Source organism: Melopsittacus undulatus, chromosome 1 (genome assembly GCF_012275295.1).
Source record: "Melopsittacus undulatus isolate bMelUnd1 chromosome 1, bMelUnd1.mat.Z, whole genome shotgun sequence".
Taxonomy (NCBI): Eukaryota; Metazoa; Chordata; class Aves; order Psittaciformes; family Psittaculidae; genus Melopsittacus; species Melopsittacus undulatus.
The window spans coordinates 133,316,623-133,332,024 of NC_047527.1; the positions used below are offsets into that span (position 1 = coordinate 133,316,623).

At 36.7% G+C, this 15,402-nt stretch overlaps 1 protein-coding gene across 1 annotated transcript in view; it reads left to right on the top strand.

Annotated features, from left to right (window-relative positions):
- The window catches only part of LOC101872144 (serine/threonine-protein kinase Nek10), a 32,765-nt gene that overhangs the window by 14,260 nt on the left and 3,103 nt on the right, over positions 1-15,402 (top strand). Inside the window, exons 14-21 of the mRNA XM_013129970.2 lie at positions 1,474-1,551; positions 4,206-4,270; positions 5,016-5,118; positions 5,229-5,357; positions 6,479-6,616; positions 7,930-7,975; positions 8,568-8,689; positions 8,888-8,990. Coding sequence (XP_012985424.2) covers positions 1,474-1,551; positions 4,206-4,270; positions 5,016-5,118; positions 5,229-5,357; positions 6,479-6,616; positions 7,930-7,975; positions 8,568-8,689; positions 8,888-8,990 — 784 coding nt within the window. The remainder of the gene's footprint in view (positions 1-1,473; positions 1,552-4,205; positions 4,271-5,015; positions 5,119-5,228; positions 5,358-6,478; positions 6,617-7,929; positions 7,976-8,567; positions 8,690-8,887; positions 8,991-15,402) is intronic.

Below are 15,402 nucleotides of genomic sequence, written 5' to 3' on the forward strand. Positions count from 1 at the left end.
AGTTAGCTTATAATCCAGTTAGAGGTATTCGTACGGGAACTGAGAGAACAAAAAGCCTTATATATGACCAGGAAAGAAGTTCATATGTATGAAAACTGTTGGTTCAGAGGAAAGGAATGAAAGTAAGTCTGGGGAAAAAAAAGGAAGTATTTTCTGTATATCTGTATATATTTTCTGTATATCTTTAACAATTGCCAATAACCATACTCATTTAGACTTATTTAAACTGGGTAAGTTTTGAAAACAATATAACTCCTGGAGGACTTGGGAAGTAAAAGGCTGGTTTTAATGCAGTTTTTCTACATTGCTGTAGCAGTGCATGACAATGGTGGTGTCAGTAAATGTCTTACAAAATGATGTGAGAATGTGCAGGCTGGAAAAATGTGTTCCAAGCTCAACTTCACCCACTTAGCCTGTTAAAAGACAATGATCTCCCCATTTGTCAAAACACCAGCCAGTGTGCTCATTCCATGTCAGGGCATAGCTTCAAGCATGTTCATTTCAACTGGAGCTCCACCCTACAGCAGTCTCTTTAATCTTAATCCTACTTCTTTCTCTGTGATAATTAAACTTTGAGAGTTGCATGATGAGTGAGATGAAAAACAGGTTAAAAACAGACAGATGAAGAATATTTGCACCTCTTTCAGTTATGTGCTGAAAAAGTCAACCAATATGATCTCTAAAGGTTTATCTCACACAGTGGCAAAGTTAGCTTCTGCTGTGTCTGCCCTCTACCTGTTCATCCTGTGTTCTTTTTTCAACTTACAACTTCAGTAGTAGTCTGCAGCAATTCTGGTATCAGGGCAGAATGTGTTTATGTTTCAATGTCTCTATGGCACAGCCTGAAACCTTAGCTTAACTGTATCTTCATGGGTTGTTTAAGAAAGCATGTCAGGAACTGCAGCAGGGCCTCTGCAGAGCTGGCACATTGTGCTGGTTCCCTTGAACTCTGCTAGAGAGGAGAGTAGTCTTCAACAGGGAGCTTGTCAAGCAACTGGGAGCAATACCATAAATCTACCACTGCCCATCTGTCAAGCCAACACAGTGGATATATTAAAGGGGAAGACACATGGTTACATGAAAATGGAAGCTGAAATACAGTGTGGTTTTCACAAAATCCTAACGAAGGATCAATTCTGGTGTTTCTCCAGTTTCTATTTATTGAGACTGCATTTTTGGTCCCTGGCAATTCAAAATATCCACATGGTGATGGCAGATCTATTGCTGCAATTCCTTCACCTCTAGAGACACAAGTATTTCTTCATGATCTGTTTGCAGTCTGTCTTTCCAGTATCAGTTTGAATGTAATGATGACTTAATTCTTACATATGTTTAAATCCTTTGAGCTTATAATTTAGGTGTGCTATAGGCTGTTGAGAACTTGTCAATTGATATTAGCTTCTGATTTATCTGAAGTAGTACTGTTTTTTATTTGTGTGCTGTGTATACATATTGACCTTTTTCTGTTTACAGGCAAATGGAATATATACAATAGCAAAGCTGATTTTACCAAAGAAAGAAAGAAATGCCGAAAACGCTTATTTATTACAGGTAGCTCCCTGTATCCAATTATAATTTCATATTGAAAGCCCCAAATAGTCCCTGAGATTTTTTTTTATTATTCTAAATTTATTTTAAAACACAGTAAAAAAATAAAAATAAAATCTTACTTAAAGGGTGGGAAAAATCCCAACAAAACAAAACCTGGAATAACAAATGGCCAAGGTTAAATAGTGACTCAGTTTCTGGTGCTGTGTTCTGATCTACTTTGTTTCTGTCACTTCATATAGTGTAAAGGATAATAAGTATTTTTCTTGTGATAACCTTCCCACCACTTTTTCAGGCTGTCCAGCGTCAGAATTTCTTTTTAGTGTCTTGGTCTTCATTGAAAATCACTGTAGATTTGACAATATACTAATATCTGTTTCTTTCTGAAGAATCTTGCTGTTGCTGTTAAATAAAATACACAAAACCATCACATGAAGTACAGCAAATTTAAATGTAGGATAAATACAGAGCTAATAAGTATGAGAATGGTTTTTGGATTTGTATGTCAATACCTTCATAAATATACTGGTTTGTGTTAACTTAGGCTAAAAGTTATCAGTGGTAATTAATTATCTGATAGCCCTTTTCCACTGCCTGTGAAATTAATGTTGGTGTCTCTAAGCTATAGGAAAGTAGTGGTCTAGGGTTCAAGGATGAGCATAACTGCTGCTGCTCCAGTTGCCCTTCTCTGGGCAAGTGTGAGGTCCTCAGCATAGGTGAATGTAGTCAGGTTCCTGTTTCTCACCTGCTCTTTGTTCAGGAGTAGCCCTACACTAATAGGGCTAAATAGCTACTCACCTATTTTATCAGGTAGACATACCTGGATTGCAAGGAAAGGCATTTCCACAAACAGAGAAATAACTAATTGTAGTGACATCTTTCTCTTTCCAGTTCTAGATTAGGGTTGGAGTGCAGATTCAGTGCAGCAAGTACCTTCCTTCTACAGTGAGGTTTGATAGTGCTTTTCAGTTAAATCACCTTAAGGATGAGATGAATAAAAATCTCCTTAGATGCTAAGTGAAACTAACATGGAATCTAATAAACTGGAGCATACGTTCATTACAATTGCCTCATACAACTGTAAGGAGCTCAATTGTGCCCACCGTGGTTTAGTTCCAACAGGATGTGTTGGAATTAAATCACAAAAGATAATAAGCAACTGTAGTTGTGTTAAACGTTAAGCTGTGTGAATTAATAGTGGACTCAATGATAACATGAAAACAAAATCTGTTTCAGACAAACAATAAGAAATGTGTTTTTTCACAAAAGCTTGTTCAGATTCTCACCCTGTTATTGTATCGCCTTAATCATTGTTACTGCTGTGCGGTACAGAGGCAGCTATTGGAATACTTTTTTTGAATTTCATAGGTATTTTTCTTAGAATTCTTGCAGTGCTGGTATGGTTTCTTTACTGCTCCATTGTTTGTGTTTTCAATTATTAAATTTTCAGCTTCTTTCTGCCATAATTCCTTAGTGATCTTACTTCACTACTTTAAGGGTAACTGTGATATCAGTCATTTATTCTACATATATACCATATATGAAGATCAGTATGCCTTAACTGAAGCAAATAAACAAATGTTAATTGTAAATCTAGTACACACACAATACTAGAATGTTAACACCATATACAGAGTGTTAATTATAAATCACAGAGGACTAGTGTGAGAAAGATGACTTAATCACTGTTTAAAATATCAATTTCATTATGAATTTATTATCATTTCTCTTCACTGATGGGCTTTCTACACTAAGATCTATGTGTAGTATCTAAAATGAAGGACTTTCAGGGTAGCAACTATGGCCCAGATAGTCTGGTTTATTTTATACAGCTAAGTTTTGTCTGTGATGCTCAGTGGAATGTTAGACATCATGACATCCCAGTCTTCTCTTGTGATGGGGAGTATAGTTTGGATTAAAAAGAAACATTGCCTGTGAAAGAGACAGCTTTGTAGCAGCATTAACATGCATTCCTTTTCTGCAAAATTTTAGGTATCCTGCTTCCTTCATCAGTAGCATTTGGCCTTTATTTCCTTCATCTAATGCATTTTCTATATATTGAAAGATTTTTTTTTTAACATGGGGATTAATTCTGCAGTTAGCACTGAGACACAATTACCATTGCCCAAATAGGTGCTATCACACTGGACTGTAGCAGTGTTTTAGTCACTGATGTAATAAAACAATTCTGGATTATACTAAAGGCGTTTACCATTTGCGTTGTTTCAGGTATCAATACCTTATTTCACTTTGGCTTACTTTATACCATCATCATTGTTTGGTCAGCCATACACGTGACATACTATTGACTCTTGGTGAATGGGGTTAAAGATGAGTTGCATAAAAGCATACTTACTTTACAAATAAAAAGAGATGATTAAGTTCCTCAGCATGTTCTATAGCTTTAGCCACCCACTTTTTTTCTCCCGTCCTCCCCCCTTTTTTTTACTGCTAAATGTCTCTGCCTACTTTTAAATTACAGGAAAAACTTAATACATTTTTACTCTCTTCATTATCAGGTTAGTATCGTAATCTGTCTAGTCATTTAAGTACGAAGTTTACCACCATGTGAAGTCAAGGGGAATCCTTGACGTTTACCAGTGGTTTTTCCAATTATGTATATATTTCTCATTAATTGAAGTATTTTCCTGTTCTAGTGTTATGCTTTCAGAGCCCTGAGATTTCTCTTCAGTATGGAAAGAAATCGACATATCTTTAAAAGGTATGTTAACAAAGCGTTTTGTGAAGCTCCTTTTAAGATGCTCAGAAGTTATCAATCCAACCAGAAAGACAAATTTTTTAGATGTTGTTTATCTTCAACAAGAAGAAATAGTAGAAATAGGGCAAATTCTGTCCTCCCCAGAGTTTCAATTCACCATTCCTGCATTGTATCAATGAGAGCTACAAGATATAGATGCTCAGTGAGGGGACTTCTATTGTATGCATGCCCAAGAACCTAGCTCTTTAGGGGTTCCTATGCATTACAAGAAGGAACTCAGCTAAACTGACAGCAAGTATAATATAATATACTAGAAGAAAAAAAAAAAAGGAAAATTACTAGAAACTTGGGAGGTGGATTGACTTTAAAGAGGTTTACATTTGTTTGGACAACTGGCATATAAATACCCAAACAATGGAGGCTGAAGTCTGACTTTTGAAAGTTCCTTTGATTTCTGTGTACATAATCATAGAATCACAAAATGTTTTGGGTTGGAAGGGCACACGTCTTCCACTGGACCTGGTTGCTCTGCATAGGTAAGTATAACCTTCAAACTCTTTTTCCTCAGAATACCATCATTCCTATGTAATGTTACAGGATTAATATCTGAATTGATCATTAAAAATTAAGTGCATTATTTAGTACATTCTAAAGTAAGTTGAAATAATAAACACTGAAAATTCTATGCTATATATTAATAGCCCCTATACAATATTTCTAAAGTAAATTAAAATGTAAACCTTTGTAGACTTTTCCCTACTGACTTGTTTGAAATCTTCATTGATATTGGACATTATGTGCGTGATATCAGTGCTTATGAAGAGTTGGTATCAAAGCTAAATTTATTAAAGGTAAGTAAAAACCTTCGTAGCTGTAAAAAGCTATATTCTTTGAACTTTCTTAGCACAAGAAAGCCATGACATTCTTCTATTTATTTACTTGTAATTTAATTTATAACCAGGAAGATGAATTCAAACAAATTGCTGAAAGTATTGAGAACATGAATCAGAATAAAGCACCTACAAAACATATAGGCAATTATGCAATTTTAGAGCACCTTGGCCGTGGAGCTTTTGGAAGCGTATATAAGGTAAACTTTTGGTATTAATCTACAGGTCTGGGGAAAGGAGTGGGTCTAATTCTTCTTTTAGGCAATACTGTTGTCCTGGTTTCAGCTGGGATAGAGTTAATTTTCTTTCCAGAAACTGCTGCAGTGTTGTGTTTTGGCTTTAGGCTGGAAACAATGCTGGTGACATTGGTGTTTTAGTTGTTGCCACATAGCACTTACCCCAATCGAGGACTTTTCAGTCTCTCATGCTCTGCCAGTGAGGAGGAGCACAAGAAGCCAGGAAGAAGCAGAGACAGGACACCTGACCCAAACTAGCCAAAGGGGTATTCCATACCACAGCACGTCATGCCAGTATGTAAACTGGGGAGAGTTACCTGAAAGAAACTTTTCAGGTCAGGGTATCAGTCAGCAGGTGGTGAGCAATTGTTTTGTGCATCATTGCTGTTTAATTCTTTTTTCTTCTCCTTCCCCATCTTAGTTTTATGTTCTCTCTCCTTATTATTTCCCTTATCATTATTATTGGCAATAATATTATGTTCTAGCTTAGTTAATGGACTGTTCTTATCTCAACCTGTGGGGTTTACACTCTTTCGATTCTCCTCCCCATCCTGGCTGGAGGGGAAAAGTGGGGGGTGAGCAAATGGCTACTTTGTGCTTTGTTGCTGGCTGGGCTTAAGTCATGACATCCATCCTTTGAATTTCAGTAGGGGAATGCAGATGGGAATATGCCTTTTTGGATCTGCTGTTAGTATTTGCTGTAATTTTGTTTGCCCCCTCTTGCATTTGTAAGATGGACCAATGTATCTCTTAGGTTTCTTACTTTCACTTTCTCTTAATTCTTTTCTACAAACAGCATTTCTGTCTATTGCAGAGGCGATCTGTGTAAAATTATAGAAAATCAAGCATGTTTTATCTGAAAGGCAATACTGGCCACAGATAATGTTACTTCAAACCCAAAGTGTACTGCTTACCCATACTGTAGGACTCAGTTCATATAGCTAATCGCATCATGTACAGAAAAAGCTAGGCTTGTAACTTCTGTGAGTCAGGTTTGGACTCCCATAACTGATCTGGTAGCCATAATAATATCCTTTCTACCCCTTCCCTCTATTAACTTTACAAGGGTTATGATTTTTTCACAGGTTAGAAAGCATAATGGACAAAATCTCCTGGCAATGAAAGAAGTCAATTTACACAATCCAGCATTTGGAAAGGACCAAAAAACCAGAGACAGCAGTGTAAAGAACATTGTCTCTGAATTAACCATCATCAAAGAGCAGGTATGTCTCATGAATTCAAGTTTCATGTGTGAGCATTCTCTTGTTAGCATTATTAACTGTGAATTCTTGTATGAAAAGCTACTTGGTGGAAAAGGCCCTGGGGATGTTGTCTGACCATTGGCTGACCCAGGTGGTGCCCAGGCAGCCAAGGCAGCCAACAGCATCCTGGTCTGTGTCAGTAACAGTGTGGCAGCAGGGCCAGGGCAGGGATCATCCCCCTGTACTGGGCACTGGTGAGGCTGCACCTCGAATCCTGTGTTCAGTTCTGGGCCTCTCACTGCAAGAGAGATATTGGGGTGCTGGAGCGGGTCCAGAGAAGGGCAGTGGAACTGGTTAAGGGCCTGGACCACAAATGTGATGGGGAACAGCTGAGGGAACTACATGTTTAATCTGGAGAAAGGAAGGCTCAGGGGAGACCCTTTTGGTGGGTGTTGGTCTCTTCCCCCAGGTAAGAAGTGACAGGACAAGAGGTAACAGCCTCAAGTTGCACCAGGAAGGGCTCAGGTTGGATATTAGGAAATATTTCTTCACCAAAAGGGTTGTCAAGCACTTGAACAGGCTGCTCAAGAAAGTTGAGTCACATCCCTAGAGGTACTTAAAAGACCTGTAGATGTGGTGCTCAGGGACATGTTTTAGTGGGACTTGGCAGTACTAGGTTAATGGTTGGACTTGATGATCTTAAAAGGTCCTTTCCAACCTAGCTGATTCTATAATTCTATATTGCAGTGCTTCCAGCTGCTGTTACTATTTTTGTCTGACCACTACAATATTGTTCCCTTTTACCTGAATGCTGTCAATTTGAAAACCTTCTTACTGTAACATAAGCAGCAGAGCAGATGTCTGTTAGTAAAGATTCTTACTTCCTGTGTTGGTGGTATTTGAACTTTTCAGGGATTCTTTAAATTAAGATCGTGATAGAAAACTGACGAGTCTTTGTTCCATTTAATGAATTCCGGGGATTAAAATACAAGGAGAAGATGGTATTTTTTGTAATTGAAAATAAAACCCCAGGGTGACCATTAGTGTTCTTAGGCCAAGAAAATCAATAATTTGATGCAGGTGTAATTGCAAACTCAAACTTCATTTACTCTTTCAATTATTAAAGGAAGAGTGGATAGGAATCATGCTGTATTTTCCTCCTGGTTCTTGTAATGTGCAACACTTCTCTGTTTGGGATAATAATGAAGGTCTACTGCACTCAAGTTCGTAAAAAAGTTTCTGGAATCCTTCATTCCAGTATGCAGCTTACCATTATGAATACTGTGCCATCAGTTTAACTATTCTAAACATCTACATTTCTTTCCTCATTGTAGCTTTATCATCCAAATGTTGTACGATACTATAGAACCTTCTTGGAAAGTAAGTATGAATGCAGAGAATTACCACAGTATACATAATGAAGAAATAGAAATATAAAATGAAAGCACAACTTGAAAGGAATGCGTCAAATTTCAGCAATAAATAAGACTTTCTTCAAGAGCTGCTACAGTTCAGACAGGCTTATATTCCTTTAAAACTGAAAAAGTTATGAGAGATTACATTTGTTTATCAGTAAAACTAGATGCAGTATAAACACGGAGAAAGCATCATTCTCATTTGATAAAGATCCAAAATTTACAACTGGAATGCTATGTAGGGAGAAAAGCTATAGTAACTAGTTGAATGACATAGATTGCTCAGCCATATTGTTTAAATTTTCTTTTGTATAAAGAGTTAGCTACATACACATGCCCACTGAGTGATTTCCATGGAGTGAATTCCTTATAGTTGCTGTGATATAAACTGAGGACAAAAAAAGAATAACAAGGAATAGAACTGTGATTAAATGTATTTGCACAAGTGCTTTTTTAAAAGTAAAAGCAGCTTTTAAAATATATTTAAACCTCAAATATTCTCTTGTCAAATGCTTTCTCTATAAATGTAGTCTATTAATTTATTTTCTTTTATGTAGATGACAGGTTGTACATAGTCATGGAGCTCATAGAGGGAGTGCCATTGGGAGAGCATTTTCACTCTTTGAGAGAAAAGCAACAACACTTTACAGAAGAAAGAATATGGCATATATTTATCCAAGTAAGGGCTTCCATTCTTTTTGTTATCAGGACTTTCTTGCATGAAATTAGTAGCACCATTTATATTTGTTAGGCTAATAACTGACAAAATAATGTTTATTATATCAGGCACTAATATCAGATTTTAATTTAATTTAATGTACCTTTAATCAGGTTGTAGATAAGAATATTAATGAGGCCCTTTCTGTTTGTTTTTAAGCTTTGTCTAGCTCTTCGTTATTTGCATAAAGAGAAAAGGATTGTTCATCGAGATCTCACTCCAAACAATGTCATGCTGGGGGATGAAGACAAAGTTACAATTAGTAAGTAGAACTATTTACTTAAAGAGAATTTCCGTGATGTATGTGACTAGAATTTCTTTACTGAAACTCTCAGAGGTTTTTAGATTTCTAGGCATTGGTCACCACACTTGGAAGCCAGTAAATTATTGCATTGGCTGTGGCAGTTAAACCTCAGGTGTAAAGGGTGGGACCAGTTCTGCACAAGCTGCGCCTCACCTAAGAACTCCCCTGCGCAGGCTGGAAGGGCTTGGCTCTCACCTGTCGGTATGGACAGGCCAGGGTCGAATCGGTAGGGGACAAGGTGCATGGGAAGCTGCAGATCCAGCCTTGCATGCGGGGGGACCAGTGCATGGGCAGCTTGAGGTTACTCAGGAGAGGACAGTCCTGGTTGGACACTCCCTGACTGCCTAAGCACGCTTTTGCAAACAGATTTGCACATCCCACTCACCCTTGGTCATTGTGCTTGTAGTAAGTGTGGTTAAAGCCCTTCCCAAAATCTTTGCTCTCGAAGCCAAGCCATCAATACTGTTGTATAATTGCTAATGAAAGTTTTGTGATCATTGTCACTAGGTGTCATCAGCCACAACTGTATTTATTACAGACATGTGTGTCAAATATGACAGATATGATTTAGCCCTAAAAAATATAGACTATAGTTATGCTTCAAGACCTGTTTTTATTTAAATCAGCAAGAATATTGAGATAATCAGCTTCAACAAGTGCTAGTGAACATACTAAAATATAACCGTCTGTTCTATTCTAGTTTGTACCACAAAATTGTTTAATATCCATCAGTTGTTCCCAGTGATCAGCTGCAATGAGGTGCTATTTGTCTGATTTTGTGATAGTGAATATTCTTGATGTATGCTTCTAGAATCTCCACAGTGTGGAGGAAGGACCCTAGGCAGGTCTCAGGATAGGCTTTGAAAGCAGTATATGTGTGAACAGTGCAAAATATGACAAAGTTTTACTCTTTGAGTGAACCAATGCAACCTGGTACACACAGCAAGCCCTACAGGCAATTCAGATACTGTAGTTTTTGAAGTTCTTGAAGCACTACTGCATGCTTTCTTACTGCTCATGACACAGAACTAAACAAACAATTTGAATACTGCTGAATTGTTGTGAGAAGTCTTTATGTAGAAATCAATCTCTATCTTTAAAAATAACACGGAAGTATAGTCATACACACCCAACCAAAAAGCCATTTGGCTAAAATAGACATATATATTTAGCAACTGTTGTCTTATTTTATTTATAGCTGACGATACATAATACAAATTCGTTTGTTATTAAATCGTATGTGCTAAAAAATTCTGATTCTTACTAATGACACAGTTTTGAAAGAAGGTCATTTAATGCAGCACTTGTGCCTGAGTAATATTCAGGATATTATTTAAAGGAAAATATCATATTTTGTATGTATATCGTTTTTTGTATTTTGTATCAACAAACTGCCACTGAGGGGCACTCTTGTCCTGATTTAACACCTTAGCATTGTCTGTCCTGGTCTGTGGGTAAAGACCTGTAAATATACTTTCAAAGGTAAGCTCAAAATAGCCAATGAAAAGCACTTATATTTCTGTCAAAGATTTACAGAATTTGAGGAAAGTGGAAGAACTGAGGCTTATTTTGACAATTTTGACAGTGATAGATTTAAAACTATTGCAATATTTAAACAAACAGTTTAATTTAGTACTTTATTTAGTACCAGCATACATTGAATTTTCAGTGGCAGCTTAAGACCTTTTATCTATTACTTCCGAATTTTATAGAACTCTGTTGCTTTACAACTTTAATGAAATTAAGAATAGTTTACTTTCTTTCCAATGATAGTAAATATGTACTGTATTGGTGTATGCTGTGGTATTATGCCTAACTCATATATGATACATTCTAGAATATTTGCAATCTTGATAATTATATTCCACAGTATTTGAGAATTTCAGATGGTTCTAGATGAAAGTCAATATAAAATTGCAGATAAAGGTGTAAGCATATGCTCAAATATTGAGAAATCTGAAGTCTGCCTCTGCAGTGGGTTTAGCCTGTCAGCTTTTACAAAAGGAGAAGGTGCGCTCTAAAATATACTCAGAACTGTAGGTCTGTGTTTTCAAGCTACACAGTCATTCTAAAGAGAGACTAACTTCAGTTTTCTGGTCTTTCAATTTCAGTGCTGTCCAAAACTTATCTTGATCTAATTAGAGTAATAGGACTACCTATGAAATAGTGTTGTACGGCTGTGTAATTAAAATATGGTCTCTGATGGTCCAAATTATTTTGCTTTGTAACAGAAGCTTGTATATCTTATAATACTTCTTTTTCCTTTCATCAAGCAGTGCTTCTGGAAATGGTAACTCTTGTTAATCTTTTGCTATGAAAATCTGCAGGCTGAACAATATAACAAAGGCAGCTTATTGCTTTGTAACAAACATTCTTCAAATGTTTTATTTAGAGAGGTGCCTTAGTTTTAGACTCTCATTGTAGATTTTGATTGAAAAAGTAAAGTGAACAGTAGACTGGAGCAAAGTGCTTCTATAGGTTAAGACTTTCATTCCGTTCTGTGTATGGCTTTGCAGCAGCTCCAAAAATGAACTGCTGTAAGAAATTTCTGGGACTCACAGGTAGACATTTCTCACTGTGTATGTAAGAACTGGGCCACTTACCTTCCAAATTCCATGAAGATTTCATACAGTTTCGGAGTTTATATTCGTTGAAAAGGAAAGGAGCGCACAGTGTAGGAGGTATTCCCACCTTGCTGTCAGCACAGAAAAAAATAAACCTCCTGAAGGATTATGCTTGTTTGTTCTGAATTCACGGAGAGATGTTCTACACATGGCTTTTGTAGAACAACTCCAGAACTTGGTAGGCAGGGATCTATGGTGAAAGGCAGCTGAAAACTAGAATTCATACAAGCAAAAAACCCTTCAACGGTCCTGGCACAATGTAAGATTAAGCTATGAGGGGCCTTTTCTAGTGGTGGTCTCTGATATCTTTATAGGTTTGACTGAAGAAAGACTATATGAGGTAATAGTGGGAAGAATTTTTGTATCTGTATAGTCACACTGTTATTTGCCTTTTCTTATGTATTGTGTGTGATCAGACACTATCCTTATCCAGGTTTTTGATTATGATTTTGTTTTTAAACATCGGCAAGACACAACTGAAAGTTCTAAGCCCAGTAGGTACTTTGTTCTACTGTGAAGATTGTATAACTTCCTTTGCATTTCCCATGACATCTTTTAAACATGCCAATTACATCTGAATTATCCCAGTCTTTTTCAGGCTCTTTTAAGCCATGTGTTGTTGCAAATGGAAGCAGACATTTACAATCTGATCCTAGCCAGACCAGTGGTGATACAAGAGCTCTTTCTAGCTGCAGTGAACTTTAAGCATGCTGTTGTTATATATTCTCTGGAACCCTACTCATCTGTTCTGTTTCATCTCTGACATAAATTTGATAGGAAGGGGCCATAACAACCATCTCTTATGTTGGTACAGCATTTAATTGTAATTGGTTGAGCTACAAAAGCTGTGAAAATATAAATATTAAATCACCTAACCTGCAATTTTGTAAAACTTGTCATTCTAAATTGGTAGAAATGTGTTACAAAACTGTACCTCTCTGTTCAGGCTGAATGTCTGATTTATCATTTCTGACACACACACACACAAAATAGTATTTTAGGCATAGCCTGAAGGAAAGTTGTTTTGTTTAAGGTTTCAGAGATTCATTGAATCCATACTATCTGTGGCTGTCAGTTTAATCTGACCAGCCTTTTCATAGTAGACATTAAGAAGTTACAGTTTTCTGAACTGGAAATGCACATGTACCTTCATCACAGCCATATTTTACTGCAGCTGAATTTTGTTTCTTGTACAGCATATTTCTGTCTAGAGCTCCATAACTGCATATTTTTGTTGGACAGAAGAGTGTAGATAACCACTTTTACTCAGTGTCATCTAGCTGCAGCAAAGTTTAGATTTTTAGGGCCATGTGGAATCACTCTGACACCTTTCAGCTCTGATATTAAGGAGAATTGTGAAGGGTTCCATAATCTCTTTTGGATGGCTTGCTCTGTTTAATATTTATAATTGTAATGATACAACAGTAGCAAAGAGGATATGTATGGAATTGAAACACAGGTTTGTGTAGAAGTGGAATAATAGTTCTGAGAAAACTCAGCTTTGATATTTTTCTAATCATAGCCAGCAGGCATGAAGTGTCAGAATGGTGAAGTGAATGAGACTTGGAAAGTTCAAATAGTTCCTGAGTGCTTGAAGAAAGCTACCTGTTAACTTTCTAATTAAGAATACTTGTTTGCTGGGTGCATTTTTAAAATGACCTATTGGCTCTTGATTCTGTGCCATGCTCAAAGAAGCAGTGGCCATGAGGTAAAGTTTAACTAGTGTCTATTGTGTGTTAGTCACTAATTTTCTGAGTCACTTGGATCAGTGTTATTTTTTTTATAGATTATATGGCTCATCTAACTGTTCTCCATGATGAGAATTGCTATCCTTTATACTAAGATTCAAGGAAATGCTTGTAGTACTTAATTTTCAAAGCTTCCATAATAGGCTCAGTGGAATTTTCCACTTGTTTATTCACACTGTAAATCAAACGTTCTGAACTCTGTTGGTGGATTAAAAGCACAATTGCATCTCTACAAATCTCAGTTCTAGATGTGGATCTAGTGCAGAAGTTGCTAGTTCCTAGTGCAGAAGTTACAAGCTTCACAATACTGACAGATAGTTGACTGAGTTTACAAAGCACTGATATTAGCACACAGAAAGGAGAATGGTAGAATAGCTAGGTGGTGCATTTGTGAATGATAAGAAATTAATTCTGTTGCCATTCTATTAATGGAAAAGAATAGGACACAAGTGCCAGATGAGCTGGTTTCCAAAGGCAGTGCAAGGGAGGGCTAGGACTTATCTTTTTTATGGCAGATGTTTACTAGCACATCTCTCTCATAGAATCTTGCGCATTCATTAAAATGGGTTTATAATTTCCTCTTTGAACTGATTCAGCATGTATTTCTGCATCCTGATGTTAGCAGCAGCTAGATGGCTCTCCCTTCTGTTTTGTGTTATCTCTTTGCTTTTGCTCTTACCAGCCTTTCTTTTGGTTCATCTCATTTACTGGTTTACAAAGCTTTTACTGGCCTTCTGAGTACGATTCTCCAAGGGCTTTTCCATTTTTTCTCTGGCCACCTTACTTCTACTGATATTTATTATGATTTGTCAGCGTTGATATAGTTCCTTCAAGCGAGTACTCACAACAGTTCTGTTATTTGGTAGATTGCTTTTTTTCTGTGAGAATGGCAGCAGGAAAATATTTAGAAACTGTAAGTTTTGTATTTCATTCTGAAATTAGTGAAATTCCTGTCCAGATGCATCTGTATTCACACAGATAGTTTCTGAAGAAGGGCCTTTTCCTGTACTTAAGAGTTATGCCTTAATGCAAGAGGTACAACTGGATGAATTAACCATAGTAAACTGAGATAGTTCAGGAAGAATATTTTCTTTAACAAGTAGGATTTTGAATTTCAGAAGTGACCAATCAGGTTATAATGTAAGAATCACTAGACAGCTCTAAGGTTTATGTAGGTCTCTCTCTGTGCTAAAAGCTGACACTTGGGTAAAGTTCACAAAAAGCTGAGTAAGTATGGAGTTTTCTTTCTCTCACAGTTTAATTCCAGCTTCTAAAAGACATAGTGATATGTTGTGAAGCTATTTCAGGAAATTGCCTAATATGAGTTGTCACAATGGGTCCTCCATTCATCAAGCTGAAAACAGTGAATACCAGTGAACTGAAACAGTGAATACCAGTTAATAGGGGTCATCTTTATATTTGGTTATATTTTCATTTAATAATATGGAATGCAGGTCTCTTGCAGTTCTTAGAAATTATTTCTTTTATTTGTTACCTATTGTAGCCATTTCTGGCATCAAATACCAAATAAAGAATCCTGGAGTATTAAAAGTTTTAGACCAATTTGTAGGATGCAGAGAGATGCCTAAATAAATTAAAAAAAGAAATTTCACTAGTAAGATATAGTTCCTTTTCATTCAATTCTGTATTATGGGCTTGAAAAGGCTAAGGAAAAATCATTTATGTTTATAGAATCATAGAATGTTAATGGTTGGAAAGGACCTTAAGATCATCTAGTTCCAACCCTCCTGCAATAGGCAGGGACACCTCCTGCTAGACCATATTGCTCAAGGTCCTGTCCAATCTGACCTTGAACAAAAGCCTTCTTACCAAAGAAAAGTCTCTCAGAGGTATAATTTGTCTAAACTTGCATACCTTGTCATTATGGTACAAGCTCTGATTTACAAATGTGCAGGGATTAAAAATTATGCTGTGAACACAACTGGCCCAACAGCATGTAGAAGGGATTTTAACTGAGAACAAAACCAAAACAAGACA